Genomic DNA, 22,870 nt, shown 5'->3' on the forward strand with positions numbered 1-22,870 from the left:
TAATAGTAGTTCTTAAAATTTGCTTTCTTTGAGGTGACTTCTTGAGATGTATGCCTAGCTAACTAATTTGGAGTTTTTCCTTTCTAACGTACACATTGAAGGCTATCAATTTCCCCTAGGTACTCTTTGGTTGCAGCCTACAAATTTCAATGTATGTAGTATTCTCATAAACTCTCAATTCAAAATGTTTACTAGTTTCCATTACGATGCTTCTTTGACCATTTGTTATTTATTTAAAAGTGTATTTCTTGGGGCGCCTGGGTGGCGCAGTCGGTTAAGCGTCCGACTTCAGCCAGGTCACGATCTCACGGTCCGTGAGTTCGAGCCCCGCGTCAGGCTCTGGGCTGATGGCTCGGAGCCTGGAGCCTGTTTCCGATTCTGTGTCTCCCTCTCTCTCTGTCCCTCCCCCGTTCATGCTCTGTCTCTCTCTGTCCCAAAAATAAAAAAAAATAAAATAAATAAAAAAAATAAAAAAACGTAGGAAAAAAAAATAAAAGTGTATTTCTTTTTCATAAGGAGGTTAGAGTGGGAGAGAGCCAAAGCATAAGAGACTCTTAAAAACTGAGAACAAACTGAGGGTTGACGGGGGGTGGGAGGGAGGGGAGGGTGGGTGATGGGTATTGAGGAGGGCACCTTTTGGGATGAGCACTGGGTGTTGCATGGAAACCAATCTGACAATAAACTTCATATATTGGAAAAAAAATAAAAATAAAAAAAATAAAAGTGTATTTCTTAAGTTTCAAGCATATAGCTCTTGCATTTCTCTAAAGTTTTACTATAAATCTCTGTATCCCCAAATAACATTTTAACATGATATCAACATATACGCTTTGAAACTTTACATAAATTGAATCCTATTCCACGTATTTTTTAAGAAAAGAAGTGTTGGGGCGCCTGGGTGGCTCAGTCGGTTAAGCGGCCAACTTCGGCTCAGGTCATGATCTCACGGTCTGTGAGTTCGAGCCCCGCGTCGGGCTCTGTGCTGACAGCTCAGAGCTTGGAGCCTGTTGCAGATTCTGTGTCTCCCTCTCTCTGACCCTCCCCCGTTCATGCTCTGTCTCTCTCTGTCTCAAAAATAAATAAAAACGTTAAAAAAATTAAAAAAAAAAGAAAAGAAAAGAAGTGTTTCCACTCTCTTGTACATGTATGAGAGCCAATCTCGTTGACACTTACTCTGGCCTCACTGCTGTATACAATAGCCCATTACAGAACCACATCGTAACTTGAAGGTGCCTCATTATGGGCATGTAGGGACTGTGACCAAATTTCACCATTACCAAATATTATAAGAAACATCTTCCTACAGGTCTCCTCATACACACATGTAAGGTCTCTCTGACGTACTTAATTAGGAGTAGGATTGCATTTTCAACCTTGTTTTTGCCAAATTGGTCTCTAAAATGGCTGCAGTAACCAGTATACTATTTGCTCTTTTATCAACAGTGTATCAATTCTCTTCCTCTTTATGTCACATATTTACCAATACTCTTTAAATTTTTAACAATCTGATGGGTGTGAAAGAACAGACCATAGTTTTCTTTTCTTTTTTTTTTTTTTTAATTTTTTCTTAATGTTTATTTATTTTTGAGAGAGACAGAGACAGAATGTGAGTGGGTTAGGAGCAGAGAGAGAGGGAGACACAGAGGCAGAAGCAGGCTCCAGGCTCTTGAGCTGTCAGCGCAGAGCTCGACGCGGGGCTCGAACTCATGAACCGCGACATCATGAACTGAGCCAAAGTCGGACGCCCAACCGACTGAGCCACCCAGGCACCCCAGACCCTAGTTTTCATGTGCATTTATCTCATCTTACCAGGAAGGTAAAATATGTTTTCATATTTTTTACTATTTGTGTCTCCTCTTCTGTGAATTATGTTTGTATCTGTAGCCTTTTTTCCTACTAAGTAGTTTGGTTTTTTTCTTTTTGAACTGTAGAAGTTCTTGAATATACTGTGAACGCTAACCCTCTTTTGGTTATAGTACAAAAAAAGGAATGTACCTTTAACCTTTCTGTGGCTTAGTTTTTTTAGAATGATTTATTATTACAAAACTCAACAACAGACAACAATCCACCATTCACTGATCTATACATATGTGATAAAACTACATAATAAAAGGGAATAACAAACACTTATAAATTATGGTTATCTCTAGGGGTGCCTGGGTGTCTCAGTCGGTTAAGCATCTGACTCTCGGTTTTGGCTCAGGTCATGACCTCATTGTTTCCGGAGTTCAAGCCCCGTGTTGGGCTCTGCACTGGTAGCATGGAGCCTGCTGGGATGCTCTCTCCCTCTCTCTGCTCCTTCCCTACTTGCACTGTCTCTCTTTGTCTCTCTCTCAGAATACATAAATAAAAAACTTAAAAAAAAAATGACAGTTATTTCTAGAAGGAGGCAGGGTAATGTGAACAGAAAGTAGATGTAATAATGATAATGTTCTTATTTGTAAATTGGTTGATGAATTCACAGGTGTTCCTTTAATTATGACCCACTATTGCTTATATATTACAATCTTACGTATGTATCAAAATATTAAACGTGAAAAAAGAAAGTCATTTGTAACTGCAGATACACAGACACATAAAGGTACACTTCTTCTTACCTGATAGATAACAGCTTATAAATGGAAGAAATAATCCCACACTTAGGTACATTTTGGGACGTAGTGAATGAATCAGGAAGGAAAGAAAGCAATGGAGAGTAAGAGAAAAGGATGAAGTGTGGAAGGGAGGATGGAAGAAAGGGAGAAGGAAAGAACATAGGAAAGAGGCAAAGGAAAAAGGGGTGGAAGGAAGAAGAGAGGGAAGTAGAGGAGCCAGAAAGGAGAGAAGGAGGAACTGTCTTCATTCCAAAATCATAAAGAGAATCTTTTATATTTTCTTCGTGCAGCTTTGCTTTTCACCATTTAGGAATTACTCTGCCTGGAGGGGACTATAAAGATACGGGATGTGTAGGATACAAAAAACGAAATCCAATTTTCCTCTATGTAGATAACTCAAATTGCCTCATCACCCTTGTTACTGAAGAATTCATCCTTTTTAATGCTACTCTCTATCTATTATATTTCCATATATGGTCTGGTCTCTTTTTGGATTGTTTACTCTGTATCACGAGTCTATTTCTTTGTAACTACACCACAGCATTACTACCAAGTAAGTTGTGTTACCTGGTAGGACGAGTCTTTCTACCCTGTCCTTCAAATTTACCCTTTCTATTACTGCCCTTGTCCATATAAATTTCTTTCTTTAAAAAAAAAAAAAAATAAGTTTATTTATTTTGAAAGAGACAGTGCATGAGTGGGGAGGGGAAGACGGAGACAGGGAGACAGAGAATCCCAAGCAGGCTCTACAGCTGTCAGCGCAGAGCCTGATGCAGGGCTCAAACTCATGAACTCTGAGATCATGACCTGAGCCGAAATCAAGAGTTGGACGCTTAACTGAATGAGCCACTCAGGCGCCCCTCAATATAAATTTCTTAATCACCTTCTCAAATTCAGCAGAAAGCCCAATGATAATTATCAATGCTATCGAAATTAATTTATGTAGTAACATGAGGAAAATTAACATTATTAAGACGCTGAGTATTTCTATACATGAACCTGAGATATATTTCCATTTATCTAGGTATACTTTCATCTCTAGTATTGTTTTTCAACAAAAACTTTATAGTTTTCTCAAAAAAATCGTAACTTATCATTATTTTTTAAATGCTCTGCAACTGTTAGATATTTAGGAGGCTCTCAAAGCTTTATTATTGACTATCACAATAAGCAACCATTTTAAGAATAAAATATCTGGCTGACTTTCTAGACTGTTCTTTAGGGCCAAATCTTAGAGGTCTGTCACCTGGAAGTTTTTGAGGAGAGCACTGAGGAAAGTGAGAGTCCTATTACTAATTTCTATTTTTTCTGAATCTCGGTGTCTAATTTTTTTAAAATTCAGAGTATTCTAAGGGCACCTGGATGGCTCAGTCGGTTAAGTGTCCGACTTCAGCTCAGGTCATGATCTCACAGTTTGTGAGTTCGAGTTCTGCATGGGGTTCTGTGCTAACAGCTCAGATTCTGAGCCTGACTCTGATTCTGTGTCTCCCTCTCTCTCTGTCCCTCCCCAACTTGCACTCTGTCTCTCACTCTCTCAAAAAAAAAAAAAAAAACATTGAAAAAAAATTTTTTTTTAATTCAAAGCATTCTATTTTATCTCACTTCATCATATTAAAAAAGAGTTCTTTTGGGGCGCCTGGGTGGCTCAATAGGTTAAGCGTCCGACTTCAGTTCAGGTCATGATCTCATAGCTCATGAGCTTGAGCCTCACGTTGGGCTCTGTGCTGACAGCTCGGAACCTGGAACCTGCTTCAGGTCCTGTGTCTCCCTCTCTCTCTGCCCCTCCCCCACTCACACTCTGTCAAAAATAAACATTTAAAAAAAAAAAAAAAGAGTTTCTTCATATATATGACCAGGTGTGTCATACCAATACAAATATAATTCATGATATGATTTTATAACTTTAAGTAACCTGTTTAGAAGCTAGTCCTAATGACAAACCAGGAAGAAAAAAAAAAAAAAAAAAAAAAAAAAAACCTTGATTTTAAAAAAAAAGTCAAATTCCATCTTCCATTAGAATGTTTAAAATTGAGAAATGAATGGGGCGCCTGGGTGGCGCAGTCGGTTAAGCGTCCGACTTCAGCCAGGTCACGATCTCGCGGTCCGTGAGTTCGAGCCCCGCGTCAGGCTCTGGGCTGATGGCTCGGAGCCTGGAGCCTGCTTCCGATTCTGTGTCTCCCTCTCTCTCTGACCCTCCCCCGTTCATGCTCTGTCTCTCTCTGTCCCAAAAATAAATAAAAAACGTTGAAAAAAAAAATTTTTTAAAAAAAATAATAAAATAAAATTGAGAAATGAATTTATAAAAGGTAGGATTTAGTCACTTTAAGTTACGTTTGAGTACTGGAGTTTATTTAGCAACATTTAGCTAAGCTCTAGTTCGCCAAGCACTGATCTCTGTCACCAGAGACATGGCTGCTTAGTCCACCACCATTAGCTTCTGGATGATCGCTGAACAGAAGAAAGTTGGGGCAGAACTGTTTTGGTCATGTCTCGAGGTAAATGGACGAAGGAGCAACAGAGACTCAAGAGCATTACTGCACACTTGCCTTGGACTCTCCTTGTTCTATCGTGATAAAAGAGATCAGTAAGAAGTAGAATAAAGGTATTAACTAAGCAGAATTTCAATAAAAATGTGAAAAAAATAAATAAAATCTTAAAAAGAAGTAAAATAAAGGTATGCCACCCATTCAGCTCTCCTCTCCCAGTGAGCACCTCTGTAGCACCTGAACTCAACCCTCTTTTTTTTAATCCTAGGAAGAATTAAATCCATCCCATTTGTGAAAGCCTCTATGAGTAGCAGCAGTTACATTCAAAATAAGAGGGAGAAAAGAAAGAAAATAAGTATCCATAAGATTTATGTGAGGAAAACACACACACACACACACACACACACACACACACACACACACACCCCTTAGAGCAATCCTTAGCAGATGAAAATTTAGCAGGTGTAAACGACTTTTCTTAAAATACTTTTCATTGAAAAACAATAAAACTTTGTAACATAAAATAAAACACAGATATGGAAAGCAACACAAAATCTGTGTATATTAACAAAATAACAGTGTTATATCTTCGGAATGGGATCTATAGAGGGGCATAAAATGATTCTTACTTTTCACTTTGAATAGTAATTGACATTTTTTTACCATAAGCTCATAGTAGTTCTGTAATAATAACTTTTTAAAGACTAATTAAAGTTAAATCCATTAGAACTAAAAAGTAGAATCAAGTCACAAAATTTATCTGTTTTTTTTAAGTATCTGCTGAAGTGACACAGCTCTGGGTCTACTTAGGAGATGAATGATCTTTGGACATTCAACTCTAAATCACATGCCTAGCACAGTACCTGAAACATTCTAGAATATTGAATGTGAATACTCTATTCAATAAAAATGCTTCTTACTTTAAAAAGTATTTTAATCTCTTTCCATCTTCATCCAGTCCTTTATCACAAAAAATACACATTTACTCATGTTACTTATCTCATGGAGGGGAAAACGAGGCCAAGAAGAGTTAAACGTAACATGTAAATGGCCTTTTCAATACATGAACTTCCATTATTAAGAGACTCATATTCCAAAAGGGAGCGCGGCCCACCACGTACAAGGCTCAGAACTCACTTACCTGGTGTGTCCTAAAGATTCTCGCCATATTGGCAGCATCACAACAGGCTTAACCGCACACTCCAAAATAGCTAAAGCCAATGCAAATTCTCTGGGTTTGCTACACATCTGAACTGCCTTGATCCAATTCGCCCTGTATGTCAGAAGAAGAAAAAAAATTCTTTCACTTGTTGGTCTTCAATTAAAAGCACAAGAGTTGTGATTCATGACTCCACCTCATAGGACAGATGTTTCTAGGCCAAGCAAGTATCAATACACTGCTACTGGAAGTTCCTAACTCACCGAGTCACGGATTTTGAACACTACAAGGAATCCCAGAGGTCAGTTAGTCTGTCAGCTCCTTAAATGTTCTACAGTGTTCTGGAACTTTGTCTTGCCTTCGCGTGACTCCAGGGATAAAGACTTTGCTTTCCAGAAATCTTCCAAATGCTAACGCTGGTTCACTAACTTGGAAGGACACTCACATCCCTCATGTCCTCAGTGTTTTGCTGCCTAAACTCACTGCATTCAATTTACTGGTAACAAGTTTAAAGCGAGCACCTGCAATAAGCATTCCGCAAATATTTAGTATATTCACAGCCATAAATGAACCTTAGTGTCCTTTACCTGTGTGAAGCCCAATTTGGATGAAGAAAGGATGAAGGGATATTGTTTTCCAGTTGGGTGATAGTCAGCCTCAGTGTAGATATGGTAAGAACTTTGGACCCATGGACAGAACCATTCCACTTGAACTCTCCTGCTGGAGTCAGACAGAATTTATGTGCAAGATGCCTTCTCTTATCATGATCTTCTCTGTGCTGGTGCTTATTCAAAGCAAATGAATTGGTGGAGTACTGATTGTGGTAGACTCGATACTTCCCTTCTTGACCCAACTTAAAATAATTGTTGATATTTCCTTTCATGACCACTTCCTTTTTGGTGCTCAACCGTGAAATTTCTCCTTGAGAGTTAACTACCAGTACCTGACCAAGAAGATAAAGAGACTTATTATTCATATCAAATATGTAAACTTGATCAACTGTCTTTTAATAATTTGTAATTTATCATTCCAAATAAGGTATACCTTATGACAACTTTTGAAATGTTACGTTTATTTATTTTGAGAGAGACACAGAGTCTACAAACAGGGGAGGGGCAGAGAGAGAGAGAGAGAGAGAGAGAGAGAGAGAGAAAGAGAGAGAGGAAGAGACAGAGAATCCCAAGCAGGCTCCACACTGTCAGCACACAGCCCAACCTGGGGCTTGAACTCACGAACTGTGAGATCATGACCTGAGCCCAAATCAAGAGTCAGACGCTTAACCGACTAAGCCACCCAGGTGCCCCGTGAACTTCTGAAATTTATAAGCGAAATTAAAAGCTAAAGCTAACTGTTTACAATTAAACAACCAAGATCTTCCCACAAAGAGAATCTCTATTATATGTCAGACATTATTATTTTCATGCACCTCAAATACACACACAAAACTACGTGTGTACATCATTCACCAATCGTTAGTTCCAGCCTAAAAAAACACAGGTTAGGGAAGAAGGAAACCATGGCATGTACTATTCCCCAAAAGATATATTCCTAAAAATATCTTTTCTTCTGCTTTTATCATTCCAGCTTTAGCATAAGAGCCCACAGATACTTTAAAATCATGTTTTCAAACAGTTGATCCCAATCCTTTAGTGAACCATGAAATCGACAGTGGATCACATTCAACTTTATAAAAAACAAAGTATAATATACTCGAGTAGACTAGAAGAGAAAACACCAGAGTGCATCACACACAGTAAGGTAAAATCCTTTTTCAGGAAACTACTGAATAGGAGTCCTGGGTTGCTGCTTTAAAGCAACTCCTATAGGGGCGCCTGGATGGCTCAGTTGTGTAAGCATCCAACTTCAGCTCAGGTCAAGCCATGATCTCACGGCTCATGAGTTCGAACCCCGTGTGTCGGGCTCTGTGCTGACAGCTTGGAGCCTGGAGCCTCTTTGGATTCTGTGTCTTCCCCTCTCTCTGCCCCTCCCCCACTTGTGCCCTGACTGACTCTCTCTCTCTTTCTCTCTCTCAAAAATGACCATTAAAGAAAAAAAAAATAAAGCAACTCCTACAATGTTTATAAAAGAATATTGTATATTCTTGCCTATCTACCTTGTAAATAATTCTTAAATGTAGGAGACACATTGTGGCATTATTCTGCCACCCTGGCTAGCTGGGGGGCAAATACAAGTCCTAGCTGGGGTGCCTGGCGGGCTCAGTTGAGGTTTTGAGTTCGAGCCCCACACTGAGTATGGAGATTACATAAAAAAAATTTTTTTTTAATTACTAAATCCTAGCTTCGGCCTTTTTGTTCATAATCAGAGCTAGGATGCTGTGCTGTTCTATGCACTGTACTCTGCTACCATGGGGCAAGCAGAGACCCATCCACTAGCTGCAGGTTCAGCTAAATTTATTATAACCAGAACTGAGCATTAGATCATCTATAACTCTTTACTAAAGCCCACAAACAGGGTACTCATTACCATATGTGTAAAAGAAGGCTCTATCTCTTTAGAATTATATACAATAAAAGTAGCCATGCAGAAAGAAAGTATACCACCCATTTATAGCATTTCCCTGCATGGACTGAAATTTGGGTACACAACTATACTTACTGTAATACAGGATGAAACTAACCACTTTCAATCTGGTTACCCACTACACTCTTGGAAAGAGAGCAAACAGAATTCAAAAGGTCTACAAACTTCCCATCCCTATTTTTAAGGCATGATAAATAAAATTATTTCACACTCCAGAGATTTTTGTGTTAAGCAGAAAAAACATACCTCTTTGCCCTCCTTAAATAATTTATTTGCTTCATGGGCTGCAGCAGCCACCTGTTGGCTCTTCAGCTGACTCAGCTTGCTGTCTGGATTCCGTAATCTGGTGATAATTCGAGTTGACCCAGATGTCCCTCTTCCAGCTCCAGGGGACTCACTTATTTCTCCATTAGACTTCTCTGATTTGAAATCACCTGTTAGCAAACGAAAAGCCAAAAGTAAATGCTAAGAGTAAGTAAGTTATAACAATTTCTGATTTATCCAAAACTCATACCTGATGCACATCTAAGATCCAGAAAGTAAACAAAAAGTCCTTGAATAGCCAAAGCAAATGTATTCATTCTTAAGGGTTTTGCTTAGAAGAAAGTATGTCAGAACTTTACTGTCATTTATTATTTTACAGAAAATTCAAACATGCCAGGTTATCTGTATCAAAGCACATCTACTAGAAAACATGAAGGGCTGCTACAAATTTATAAACATCATAACTCAAAATGCACACTAATAAAATGTTGCCTCATATATTCAATGTGGATTTTGTATAAAAAGTAAATGGTATAATTAATTTTAGAAAGATGTCCACTGAAATTGTTTAAATACATAATACTTTAAAGCTTATAAACATAAATGCCAAGTGAATTTTCACCTAAGAAATCTAGATAGTTATCTGTGTATACAAGTAATTATACATGTGAAATCAACTAAATCAGGTTTTTTTAATGTTATAAAGATCTCTCACATTTTCATAATAACTTAATTTTTTTTTTTTTAAGTGACAGATTGTTATGCCAAGGGACATTTTCTGCTTTTCCATGAATCTCACTTTGGCTGAGAATTTCTCTACATTCTTAAAACTTTTGCATCACTATCCAATTTCCACTGGCCAGATAGCTGAACAAGATTTCTCTTTTCAATTTAAAACTTTTTAAAATTTGGGTCGCCTGGGTGGCTCTGTTGGTTAAGCATCCGACTTCGGCTCAGGTCATGATCTCATGGTCCATGAGTTCGAGCCCCGCATCGGGATCTGTGCTGACAGGCTCAGAGCCTGGAGCCCGCTTCCGATTCTGTGTCTCCTCTCCCCTTGCCCGTCCCCTGCTCACTCCCTGGCTCTCTCCTTCTCAAAAACAAATCAACGTTAAAAAAAAAAAAATTATAAAGTTTTTTAAATTAAGAATTGTGTGGCACTGGAAAATGAAAGATTAAACAGAAAACTTACTATATTTTATAAAAATTGCATTTTGAGTAGAAAAAAAATTAGAATGGGAAAACTATTTTAGAAAATATAAAATTCAGGAAAGCATTTCTTAATTTTATCTGACCAACACCCTTCTTTCCTTTGGAGATATGCTTTTCCCCTACTTCAGTCATATTATTCAGCCAGGGCTACAAAATAATTATCCTGCTATATTGGGTAAACAATGTCACCCAGCTTGGCCAGAGAGAGCATATCACTGCCTGGCCACAGTGACTGTCCAGATCTGGCTATGTGGCCCCAGCCATTCAGCCCACTACTCTAATTTTCAAAATCTGGTGACAGATAAAGCCTCTTGCTTTTTTAAAATTCTATTTTATTTTATGTACGTATGTATGTAATCTCTACACCCAACGTGTATATATGTATGTATGTAATCTCTACACCCAACATGTATGTATGTATGTATGTATGTATATAAACAATCTCTACACCCAATGTGGGGCTCAAACTCTCGACCCCAAGACCAAAAGTTGTATGCCCTTCTGACTAAGCCAGCCAGGCACCCTGGTCTTGTTTTTTGTGTTAGTGAGCAGAAAGAGTATAAATTAGGGGTTGTCTACTTTTACCTCACAACATGGAAAAAAGTTTCAACAATAAGAGACAATAAGTTATTGGGGAAGGAGGGTGGATAAGAGGAAGAGGAAGACCCATGGTAACCTCGTTTGGCTCCCACGGTTCAATAATGCACCTGAGGCTGTCTGTCACTCCCTCTAGACTTCCCAGAAGCATGAGCCAATTAAATTCTCTTTTTATTTTAAGCAAGTCTGGTGGATTTCTGTCACTTACAACCAATAAATTCTAAACAATCCAGTAGAATATTTTAAAATGTTTGAGCCCAAAATATGGCACTAACTAAATCAAGGTAGGGTAGAGGTATTATCAGGTGTTTTTCTGGCCCAGGTTGAAAAGCCAGAAACCTTCGATGTGTGACATCAAAGCAGTTGGTCAGACTATCAACAATTTTCTCTTGGGTCTCAGACCATGAGCCTGGCAATGCTGAAGTTCATACCAAGATGTTGAACTACAGTAGCTACTTCCTGGGACCATTAATACGGCCCTACAATAAACACTTTATAGAAAGCATCTGATCTAGGCTAAATTTCCTAAAAGCAGCAAGGGCAAGCACAGTGCTTTTTAAGAGAAGCCCTTCAACTAAGAACCTGAGAGTCCATCCTTTGACACTTTGCTAAGGTGCCTTTTTTTTTTTTTTTAAGTTTATTTATTTATTGAAGTAATCTCTACTCCCCATGTGGAGCTAAACTCAAGGAACCGAAGATCAAGGGTCGACCCGAGGGGCACCTGGGTGGCTCAGTCGGCTGAGCGTCCGACTTTCGACTTTGTCCGACTATGACTTCGGCTCAGGTCCCGTCATGATCTCATGGTTCGTGAGGGGAGTCCGAGCCCCACACTGGGCTGCCTGCTGTCAGCCTGCTTCCGCACAGAGCCCGCTTCGTTTCCCCAGCTTGAGCTCTCTCAAAAATAAATTAATATTAAAAAAAAGAGCTGACCCCCAAGATCAAGAGTCATAAGCTCTTGCAACTAAGCCAGCCAGGCACCCCTGACACTTGCTAAATTGCATGCAAATAAGAGAAAGGAGGTATAAAATTCATCCTTAGGGGTAAGACTTGAAGTGGCAGAGAAAGGAAACAAAGCCTGTCTAACACCCCCTACCCAGAGGCCACATTCCTCCTATTATAAAGGAGTGAATCACTTCCATGCAGCCTGGAGGCAGAGTACAGAGCAGCTTTAAGCCAGCCTCTGGAGCTCGTGGTTTAAGGATGGCAGGAGGCAGAAGCCTAGGCAGACTTTATTTACCTGCAGGCTAGGGAATCTGGTCTGAAGAGCAGACCCACAGAGCAAGTACGGTGGCTACACCTTGAGAGACCCTGAGCAGAGTTTCTGGGTATTAGGTGCTAGGCTGGGAACCCAGGCAATCTACCAGGGAGTGCTACTGCCAGAAAAAACTCCCAATCTGCCATGCTGAGAGAGATGATTATTTAAACCTACAGCAATCCCCAGCAACCCATTCTGGAAAACAGCCAGCAAGAACCAGGCTGCTAAAGCAGATTGGCCTCTGGAAGGGGGATCTTCCCAGGTACTTCTCACATTTCATCCACAGCCACCCTCCAAAACACCAAGGGCAGCCAGATTCACCGGAGAATACCTTCCACTATCAGGATAGCAAGTGTTATAGAAAGGTTAAATTCATAATCTGGCTCACAGATTGTGAGATTGAGAGAAGCTACATCCAGACCAAATCAAAAACAATACACAATACCCAGAAGTTCTAGATAAAGTTACAATTACCAGATGTACTTTTGGGAAGTTTTTGAAAACCTCTTCAGTTGTGGTGAGATCTTCACATTGTGTTCAGCAGAAACAGTTTGAAATTTGAGTAAATATGTTTGTGCCGAGCTACCAAAGGGTAGAGCTGTGGGTACTTGTTTCCTATCTTTGCAGCATCCCTCTTTCTTTGGAAAACCACTCCTACCCCGCTCCAGTCATACACTTTTGCTGGAGCCATCAAGTAGAATACCTTGCCTGCCCTGGCCACAGGAGTGGGAACAATATGTCCAAGATAGGCCACTCAAATTTCTTCCTCAAGGACTTTTGATTTGGAGCAGGAGTAGGGGCCTTGCCTTTGGGTCACAGACCTTGGAAAGATAGGAATACAAACCGCTGGTGCCATCTTCCCTGCCACTTGGAAAAGGCCTGTCTGCATCAGGAGAGAATGAAGTTAACACACAAACACATGCCGATCAAAAGGTGGGAGAGAAAGAGAGGAAGACAGAAAAGCTTTGATACCTGGGGGTCCAGGTATCTGAACTTCCCCATTACACGAGCTAATTACATTCCCTTTTCACTGAAGCTACTTTGAGCTGGTTTGGCAGCTTGCAACTGAAAAGAAGTTCTAATTAAAACAGATCTCTATCTCACACCATACACAAAATTATACAGGATTAAAAACCAAGTTACAGAAGTACTATGTGAAATTACTGTAAAACATGTACATGCTTGGGGTAGGGTTTTCCTGAGTAAAACACAAAATCCAGAGAAACCTTAAAGAAAGGAATTTAACTATATAAAAATATCTGTATAACAAGATAACAGGAAGAGTTAAAAGCAAGCAGTGACTATGTAAGTATATACATAAAATCAAAGATAATAGCCATAATACATAAAGCATTCCTAAAACTCATTAAGAAAAACTGTCAAGACTCAACAGGAAAAAACGAACAAAAGATATGAATCAGCAATTCACTGAAAGTCCAACAAACACATAAAAAGAAACTCAACCATATTAGTAAGCAACGATATGCAAATTTTTAAATGAAATATTTTTCACCATTAGCAAAAATGTAAAAGGTGGATGATGTTGAATTCTTCTTCGTATGTATGAAGAAATAACCTATTATGTAAATTATTGGTATAAATCCCTTTTAATGTACAATTAAGCAGCAGTCATCACTATTTTTAAAATGTACCTACCATTTGGCCCAGCAATTTCACTTACTGTTCCTATACTGCCAGAAATATTTACATAAATACACAAAGATATATGCTAACGATGTTTAAAAAAGCACCACTATTTGTAATAAGAAAAAAACTGTTAACAGACTCAATGTCCACTAATAGAGAAATAGTAAATAAATTACTGTTCATCCATACCGTGGAGTACCATGCAGCAGTTAAAAAAAAAAAAAAATGAACGAATCCAATTTATATCATGAAAAGGTCCCCTACATGGAAAAAAAAAAAAGCAAGGTGCAGAACCATACATGCAAAATGATTCCATTTTTGCGAAAAAATAAAATAAAAATAAACCTTCTTGTAAGCGCACATACATTATGTAACCACGTGGAAAAAAATAGAAAATGTTACACACCAAACTGTTGACAGTGGTTACCTGTGGGGAGGGGGTAGTAAAAAGATTTTTTCCTGTGTGCTTTCGCATTTTTTTAAATAAAGACAATGAATGCAAGTGCTATTCGTGCTTAAAAAAAAAAAAAAAAAAAAAAAAAAAAAAACAAACAAGAAGCAAAAAAGGCAAAGAAAATCTAGGTCTTCCCACCCCATCAAACTTTTATTCGAAAAATTAAAAATTAAAAAAATTAAAAAGCTCGCTTGAATGGATGAAGTGTATTCTTACCTATCTCTTCTTGAATAGAGACAGGTGTATGAGACTCTCTTTCTCCATTTTCAGGCTCATCAGCTGCCTTAGCAGATTCGCTCTGGGAAGAATTTAGTTCACTGCTGCTGTTACTGTTTTCCAGATTAGGCTGGATGGAGGTAGTGGTAGCACTAGTGTTACTGCTGTCACAGGTCTTGTTAGGGTCTTCTAGAAAAATAGAATATCTGATTTTTAGATTAGAAATCACATGAAAAGCCACTGCTTTGCCAGAAAAGACATTTCACTGTTTCAGGTTTGCATTACAAAGCTAGATTTCAAAAAGAAAAGCTGCTCATGTAGGAAGGATGTAACGTCTGAGATTTACAAGCAACACCCTAGGAGTTGTTTTTTAAGCCTTTCAGTCTATTAGCTCAGACTCTTACCATCTTAGTCTCTAGCACAAGGCAGACAGCCTTTCAGTTACCCCAGAGCTGAAGAAGAAGAATAAAGTGATAGAATTATCCCAGAAAATGTAGAAATGGGTTTGAGATAATCCCTCAAAATCTGAAATTTATATTCTTTCCAAAAAGGTGTCAAACAGTATTAGGAACAGTATTAAACAGGATTATTTATCTCTAAGATTTTCTGCTTGAATTCTGTGCTCCCAAATTAACTAGAAGGTAATGCTTAAGTCATTGTAAATTTTAAGAGCAATTTAATAGTTAGCAGTAAGAGTACTGCTCCTAAAGAATCATCAAAATGAACACTACCATGAACGGAGAGCCTAGGTCTTTCCATGGTAGTTCAGAAATTAAGAGCCTCCCTCCCTCTGTATTTCATTTTGCCACTAAGATACTTTTAAAATCAATCCCCTAAATTAAAAAGTGGTTGGCCGTATATCACAAAGGCTATCTCTAATGAATAATGAGTTCCTAGTTTTTTTTGAGAGAAGAATCCTAACAACCTGATAGGAAAACGAGAAAATCTATAAGCAGTCACAAAAGAAGTAAAAATGGCCTTGAAACATATGGAAAAACGCTCATTTAATTCAAACTAACAGAAATGCAAAGGAAAACTATACGGAGCTTCCCAGCTATCAGACTGGCAAAATTCCAAGTCTCACAATACATTCAGGTGAAGAGGCAGTTTGCTAACAGGCACTCCCACACACAACACTGTGAGAGTGAAAAATGGGGCAAAGCGCATAAAAAGGAACTGACAATATCTACATGTGCACTCGCTCGTAACCTACCAATCCCATGTCTAGAAATCCATCCCAAAATACGCTGGCAAAAAAATACTAAATTACTTATTTACAGAGCTACTCATTCCAGCATTATTTATAATGGCGAAAGACCAGAGACACAATGGCCATCAATGGGGCACTGGTTGAAAAAAAGGTGACACACACATGAAATATCATGCACCATAACAGGACTAGGAAAATCACTATATCCACATATGAATGATTAAATATAAAAAAGCAAAGTGTGAAATAGTACTTATAGTATGCCAACTTCTGTGTAAGAAGGGGAGAAAAATACAAGTTTAAGGACAGATTTTTGCCTTTACTTATAAAAATTTTTAAAATACTGGAAAAATAACCAAAAATTAATAAAAATGACTACCTAAGAGGGAAGGAAAGGAAATGATTACCTAGAGAGGGAATATACACAGTTACACAGTTTGATTTTGGAATCATGTAACTGTTTTACATTTTTTAAAAATTAAAGTTAGAAATGCAATCCCTAAAAATTGAAAACTGAAATGAACCTAATTGTATATCAAGTTGTTGACATAACCATAAAATAAAAATTATTTTAAGTGACTTTGAAACACAGTACTTTGACTATACATCCTTAATGGAAATACAGCATAAGGATGAATAGAGAGCTACAAAAAAACTCTGAAATGCTATTCAGTGGTCTTACTGTCAACAGTAATATTGTTATTACAAAATTGCTATGATGCTCAAAATAATTTCCTTTTTTTTTTTAATTTATTTGAGAGTGCACACATATGCATAAGCTGGGGAGGGGCAGAGAGAGAGGGAAAGAGAATCCCTCTGTCAGCACAGAGCCCAACATGGGGCTCGAACCCATGAACCATGAGATCATGACCTGAGCCAAAACCAAGAGTCAAACACTTAAACTGACTGAGCCACCCAGGTGCCCACAAAATCATTTCTTATTAATGTATACCACGGTATTAATATTAATAACATTATTATTAATGGACATCTGTATGAGAATAAAGCAAAAATGTAAGTTACTACTCTGTTAAGAGCTAATAAGGCTTTCAGTGTAAGAGAAGTGATGCAAGTTTAAAAACAAAAACAAACAAAAAAAAGAAAAAAACACCAAAACTAGGTATGAAATCCTCAATCTGAATTGAAATGTCAATATGAATTGATGGTCTTTGTCTTTTCAAAAATACTTATTTGCTAACACCACCCACCAAAAAGGCCTAGAGGCAGTGACAACCCAAAGCAGTAATACTCTGGGTCCAGATTGTGGTCTCTAAATATCATTCCCCACTAAAAGGAACCACCAGGGCTTCTTGGAGGAATGACTAATTCCAGGTCTGGAGAAAGAAATACATAAGGGAAGCCCCACACGTCTTATTCTGCCAAAAAGTGGAAACGCTATCTAAGGTTACCAGGGTTATGGAAAAAGGACTCAAAAGCCAACACGAAGGGGACTGTGGTCAATTTAAGCAAAATAAATAACTACAACTGAATGAAAGAAACTGACTATATGAAGGTCCAGGATCTCAAACAGATTCTTAAAATGAGAAAGCCATGCCCTTGTGTAAAAGTCCATAACTCATGACTCACCACTGAAGGTAACTGTTATACTGACTCCTGACTCTGAAAATTAAAATTAAAGAGAAATAATTTAAGCATTTATTCCTGCTCTGACTACAGTTCAAGGTATTCACACAGCCTTGGTTAATGAGGGAAAATTCTCCACAAAATTTCAGTTAAAAAAAAAAAAAAAGAAAAAGAAAAAAAAATCAATGTATTATAATCTCCAAATAGATAACTATTTCTGAAATGACCATGAATGAATGAGAGGTTAACAGGAAATTTTATAATGTCACTACCTGAACTCACTGATCAATTTCACCATTTATAAAGGCAAAACAAACAGACATCGTATCATGAGCCTTTTGATGCTATATGATTTGAAGTACCCAGAGCACATAGCTTATGGAATATTCTTGCCAAAAACAGTTAATGTTTGTAATGTATGTAATCAAGCTTTTAGAATAAATTAAAGAACACTAAGAAGAAGGAAACAGACAAGTTCCAAATGCACGATACCCATAGCAGGATTACACTAGTATTCTTCAACAAGTCAACAGCGTACAGAAAAAATTGGGGGAAACAGAGTCCTCTAGACTAAGAGACTCAAGAGATGTAAAACCATATGTAATGGGGCACCTGGGAGGCTCAGTCAGTTGAGCATCTGACTCTTAATTTTGGGTCAGGTCATGATCTCACGGTTGTGAAACCAAGTCCTGTGTCCGACTCTGTATTCAGCGTGGAGCCTGCTTAGGATTCTCTCTCCCACTCTGCCCTTCCCCCGCTTGTGCACAGTCTCTCTCTCTCTCTTTCTCTCTCTCTCTCTCTTTCCCTCCATCCCTCCCTCCTCCCCTGCCTCAAAATAAATAAATATTTTTTTTTTGAAAAGGTTCTAGGGATGCCTGGGTGGCTCAGTCATTTAAGTATTTGACTCTTGATTTCGGCTCAGGTCATAATCTCACAGTTTGCGGGTTTGAGCCCCACGTCAGGCTCTGCGCTGATAGCGTGGAGCCTGCTTGGGATTCTCTGTCTACCTCTCTCTCTGCCCCTTCCTCCCTCTCTCCCTCAAAAATAAATAAATAAACATTTTGAAAAAAGAATATATTTTTAAAAGGGTTTTAAATAATATGTAACCAATACACCTGCTATCAAGATTAAAACAACTAAAAGAGAAATATACAGTTTTTTAGCAAATCATGTAAATCAATTCAACGAAGCAAAAGCATGTGAATTATACATCGCTTTGAGCTCCAGTATCAATAGTCTTGATTCTACCGTGTATCCCTTATAAAAACAAAACATGTTAGTGAACACAGGTTTCAGAGTGACAATTTACTTCAGGCAAGGGAGAGGGAGGCAGGGGATATGACTGGGGAGATGATTATAGATGCAGGTTAGTTTCAAAGCAGGACTTAGCTCTTTGTTTTAAGTGACAGGTTCCTAAGTATTTATTTTCATTATCATTAAGCAATTTAAAACCTTAATGAATAAATTAAGGGGGACTATACAATGGTCAATGATGAGTACAATTAACTAAGGATTATGATTTATCTAACAGTGTACACCTAGGGTCAAAAAATAAAACAATTTTGGGGCACCTGGGTGGCTCGGTCGGTTAAGCATCCGACTTCGGCTCAGGTCATGATCTCACGGTCCGTGAGTTTGAGCCCCGCGTCGGGCTCTGTGCTGACTGCTCAGGGCCTGGAGCCTGTTTCGGATTCTGTGTCTCCCTCTCTCTCTGCCCCTCCCCTGTTCATGCTCTGTCTCTCTCTGTCTCAAAAATAAATAAACGTTAAAAAAATTAAAAAAAAAAAGAAAACAATTTTTTATTTCAGCAAAAAAAGGGCGGAGTAAAAAAAATCATGGGTAAAGCAAATATGACAAAATCTTGACAATTTTCTATCTAAGTGTTAGATATATGGTAGTGGGGATGCAGCCATTATGCTCTTCTCTTAACTTCTGTGTATGGTTGAAAATTTTTATAGTAAACAAATTTTATGTGAAGGATGGAAATAATTTAATATCTGACAGCTGCAAGCCACTAACACAATCAACTAACTCTTGTTGGGAAAATGCATATATCTGAAACAAAAGAAGTCTCACATGAATAATATCAAATTCTTCACTAACCATTCTTTTCACAGCTGTAAAGTCTAGATTTGTAAAGCGCAGCAGTCCTAATTTATAAAGGTCTAATTAACATCTTCTCAAATAATGAAACAATATATAAAGATAATCATCCCAAGAAAGAAAAAAATAAAGAAAGAAGGAAAGAAATCCCCTCATTTATGAGCTCAGAGTTCAGAGTGTACTTTCTCACAGAAAAATAAAAAGTGATTAGATTCTACACCAGCCCACAAAAACTTTTTTAACATAATATACTCCAAGTATGGTTTTAACTAAGAAAATACTTCTGGGGGGCACCTGGGTGACTCGGTTGAGCACCCGACTTTTGATTTTGGCTCAAGACATAATCTCACAGTTGTGGGATCGAGCCCCACATCAGGCTCAGGCAACCCTGCTTGGGATATCCCCCCCTCCCCCCCCCGCCCTCCCCTGTTTGCGTGCACGCTTATGCTCAAGCACTCTCTCTCAAAATAAGTAAGTAAACATTAAAAAGAAAAGAAAAGAATTCTGGAATAGGAACTTAAGAGATTCTGACTATACACATCTTAAAATTCTTTAGAGAAAGTGTTTTCTGCTAGTAGAGAGATAATGGTACTTCATAAAGAACAGGGAATCAATCCCTTGCCAGGTATTCTGATATTTAAAAAAAGCCAATAACCCACTGAAAGCAAATGGGAGTTCAGATTCTATCCATTTAAACTTTCGAGGTGACAATAAGCTGAGGACTACCACAAACTCATAAAACATATAGCTTTTTTGTTAGTTTGTCCCCAGTTAATTTGTCTTGAGTGGAAAACAGTGTTTTCCTCCATTTCAGTGTAGAATACTGACTTTGGGTTTTGTTTTGTTTTTTTAAAATAATTGTTCTAGGGGCGCTTGGGTGGCTCAGTCAGAAGCGGGTACAACTCTTGATCTTGGGGTCATGAGTTCAAGCCCCACACTGGGTGTAGAGATTACTAAAAAAATTAATAAATAAACCTTAATTGTTCTAGAACTCTTCACTTCTTTATTTCATTTGGCTACAGAATTAAAGGAAATATGAACTGTTTGCTTCAAAACACCACCAAGAAGGTACTGTCTACCAACATACATTTTTTAATATTTATTTATTTTTGAGAGAGAGAGAGAGAGAAAGAGAGAATGCGCACACAAGCAAGGAGGGGAAGAGAGAGGGGGAGACAAGAGGATCCGAAGCAGGCAGAGCCTAACGTGGGGCTTGAACTCACAAACCATGAAATCATGACCTGAGCCAAAGTCAGACGCTTAAGCTACTGAACTACCGAGGCACCCCCACCCCCGCAACATATACATTTCCAAATGTTCCAAAGGCCAAATGTTCTAGCCCTATGGCAAATATTGTAAGTTTTGGTACTTACGATACCATTTTCATTAGACATGAGGTAAATGAGTAAAAATAAGGTAATTTTGTAGTCATCCCTCAAACCAAAAATACCCCTTGATCTTCAACGTCTGAACATTAACACCAAAGCCTAAAAAAATTTCTAAGCAAAGTACTACAAAGAGAAAAAAGTAAATTTTCCTTCTGAAGGTACTAAAGGAATTTTTTTAAGAAAGAAAATGAGGTAAAATAACCAGAATGTGTATGACTAGAAACTAAAACCAAACATATTAAAAAGAATAAGAAACAAAAGAGTATTTAGCTGCAGAGGTTCCCAAAGCCTTTACCGATCAACTCAGTGAGCTAAAATGTGGCTACTACATGAGATCAACATCTAGTACCAATAGCTTCTTACCCACTGAATTTCCCTTGTAATAAAATGCAAAACTAAAACAAAGTGCCTATCTTTTAAAATGTCATTATCTCAGAAAGTTAAGAAATAGATTAAATCAATGTTCTTTTAGTTGAACTTTATAGATGTTAGAGTTTCAATATGTCCATGGAAACGTTTTCAAACAATTATAGTTATGGAAATAAAACCAGTTTTATCTACTACTCATATGTTCCTAATCCCAGTGATTAAATCTAGAGGCATGAACTTGAGACAGATACTGTGTGCATTATGTCTGAATACAAACACTCAAAGTGGATTTGAGTTTAAATTTTTTTTTTTTCAACGTTTTTTATTTATTTTTGGGACAGAGAGAGACAGAGCATGAACGGGGGAGGGGCAGAGAGAGAGGGAGACACAGAATCGGAAACAGGCTCCAGGCTCCGAGCCATCAGCCCAGAGCCTGACGCGGGGCTCGAACTCACGGACCGCGAGATCGTGACCTGGCTGAAGTCGGACGCTTAACCGACTGCGCCACCCAGGCGCCCCGAGTTTAAAATGTTAGAAAGTTATGTGTCCTTCTCTCTCCACTTATGAATTTAAAACTCAACATTCTGGTACAAAAAGTTTCTCATCTAAAATCCAGGAAAAAAGTGTAATTCCTAAATTGAGCCTTTGTTAACTATAACGAAGTTATACTAAATAACATACTTGCTACATGGGGTTGTTTTTGGCAACGTAAGTATTTTCATGAACTAAAGTGAAACGTCTGGAACAGAGATGCAAGAAAAAAATCTAAGGAATAGGCATATTAAGAGATTAATTTCTTTAAGTGATGGCTACCAACCTTGCCCAAAATATGGCTGCCAACTTTTCAGCTTAATCTTCAATCTTAGCCACATAAAATCTTTCTGATCACTGATCGTACCCAATATGACATCATGAAACCTGCCTACTTTTCTCATGTTCCCACTCCCACAGATTTTTAGATCATAAATTTGTAATGTTTCCTTTGCGTAAATTCATTAATCATATTACATAAAAATGACAGTACTCTCTGACAAGACTTTATGTCAAAATACAGCTTGAAATACTATACATTTACTCTTTTCTTTTTTTTAAGGCTTTAAAAAAATTTTTAAGCTATATCCAACGCAGGGTTCAAACTCATAATCCCAAGAGTCTCTACCAACTGAGCCAGCCAGGCGCTCCAATACACATTTACTTCTAAAGAAATTCTAAAGTACATGTCTTTCTCAAGAGATTCTGGATATATTTCTAAGGAAATTTAAATTCTCACATTATTTAAAAAACGCCTTTCTATTCCAGAAAAGATATACAATATAAACACTAACCAAAAGCAGGCTATGGTAGCTTAGAAATGTTATTAAAGATAAAGGATTATTTTACAATGAGAAAGTTAACTGAACAAGAAATATAAAGATTATGTGCACCTAATTACACAGCCTCAAACTATGTAATGCAAAAACTGACAAAAAGAAACTCCACAGTAAACTGTTAGAAGTAATTTTAAAATATCTCACAGAGAAGGAAAACAAATACTAGGAAAGATATAGATTTGAACGACACAATTAAAAACCTTGACCCAGGGGCACCTGGGTAGCTCAGTCGTTTGAGCGTCTGATTCTTGATTTTGGCTTGGCTCATGATCCCAGAGCAGTGGGATATAACCCAGCATTGGGCTCTAGGCTGGGCGTGGAGCCTGCTTAAGATATATTCTCTCTCTCTCTCTCTCTCTCTCTCTCTCTCTCTCTCTCTCTCTCTCCCTCCCTCCCTCCCTCCCTCCCTCCCTCCCTCTCT

At 38.1% G+C, this 22,870-nt stretch overlaps 1 protein-coding gene across 14 annotated transcripts in view; it reads right to left on the reverse strand.

The window, feature by feature from the left end:
- The window catches only part of BPTF (bromodomain PHD finger transcription factor), a 145,667-nt gene that overhangs the window by 63,416 nt on the left and 59,381 nt on the right, over positions 1–22,870 (reverse strand). For 10 of the 14 annotated variants that reach the window (XM_049637626.1, XM_049637632.1, XM_049637627.1 and 7 more), the window contains 4 exons: positions 14,426–14,614; positions 9,027–9,214; positions 6,827–7,182; positions 6,222–6,353 (listed from right to left, as the gene is read on the reverse strand). In XM_049637626.1, coding sequence (XP_049493583.1) covers positions 6,222–6,353; positions 6,827–7,182; positions 9,027–9,214; positions 14,426–14,614 — 865 coding nt within the window. The remainder of the gene's footprint in view (positions 1–6,221; positions 6,354–6,826; positions 7,183–9,026; positions 9,215–14,425; positions 14,615–22,870) is intronic. The other 4 variants (XM_049637633.1, XM_049637631.1, XM_049637637.1 and 1 more) reach the window with 2 other exon arrangements.

Source organism: Panthera uncia, chromosome E1, assembly GCF_023721935.1.
Source record: "Panthera uncia isolate 11264 chromosome E1, Puncia_PCG_1.0, whole genome shotgun sequence".
NCBI classification, from domain to species: Eukaryota; Metazoa; Chordata; class Mammalia; order Carnivora; family Felidae; genus Panthera; species Panthera uncia.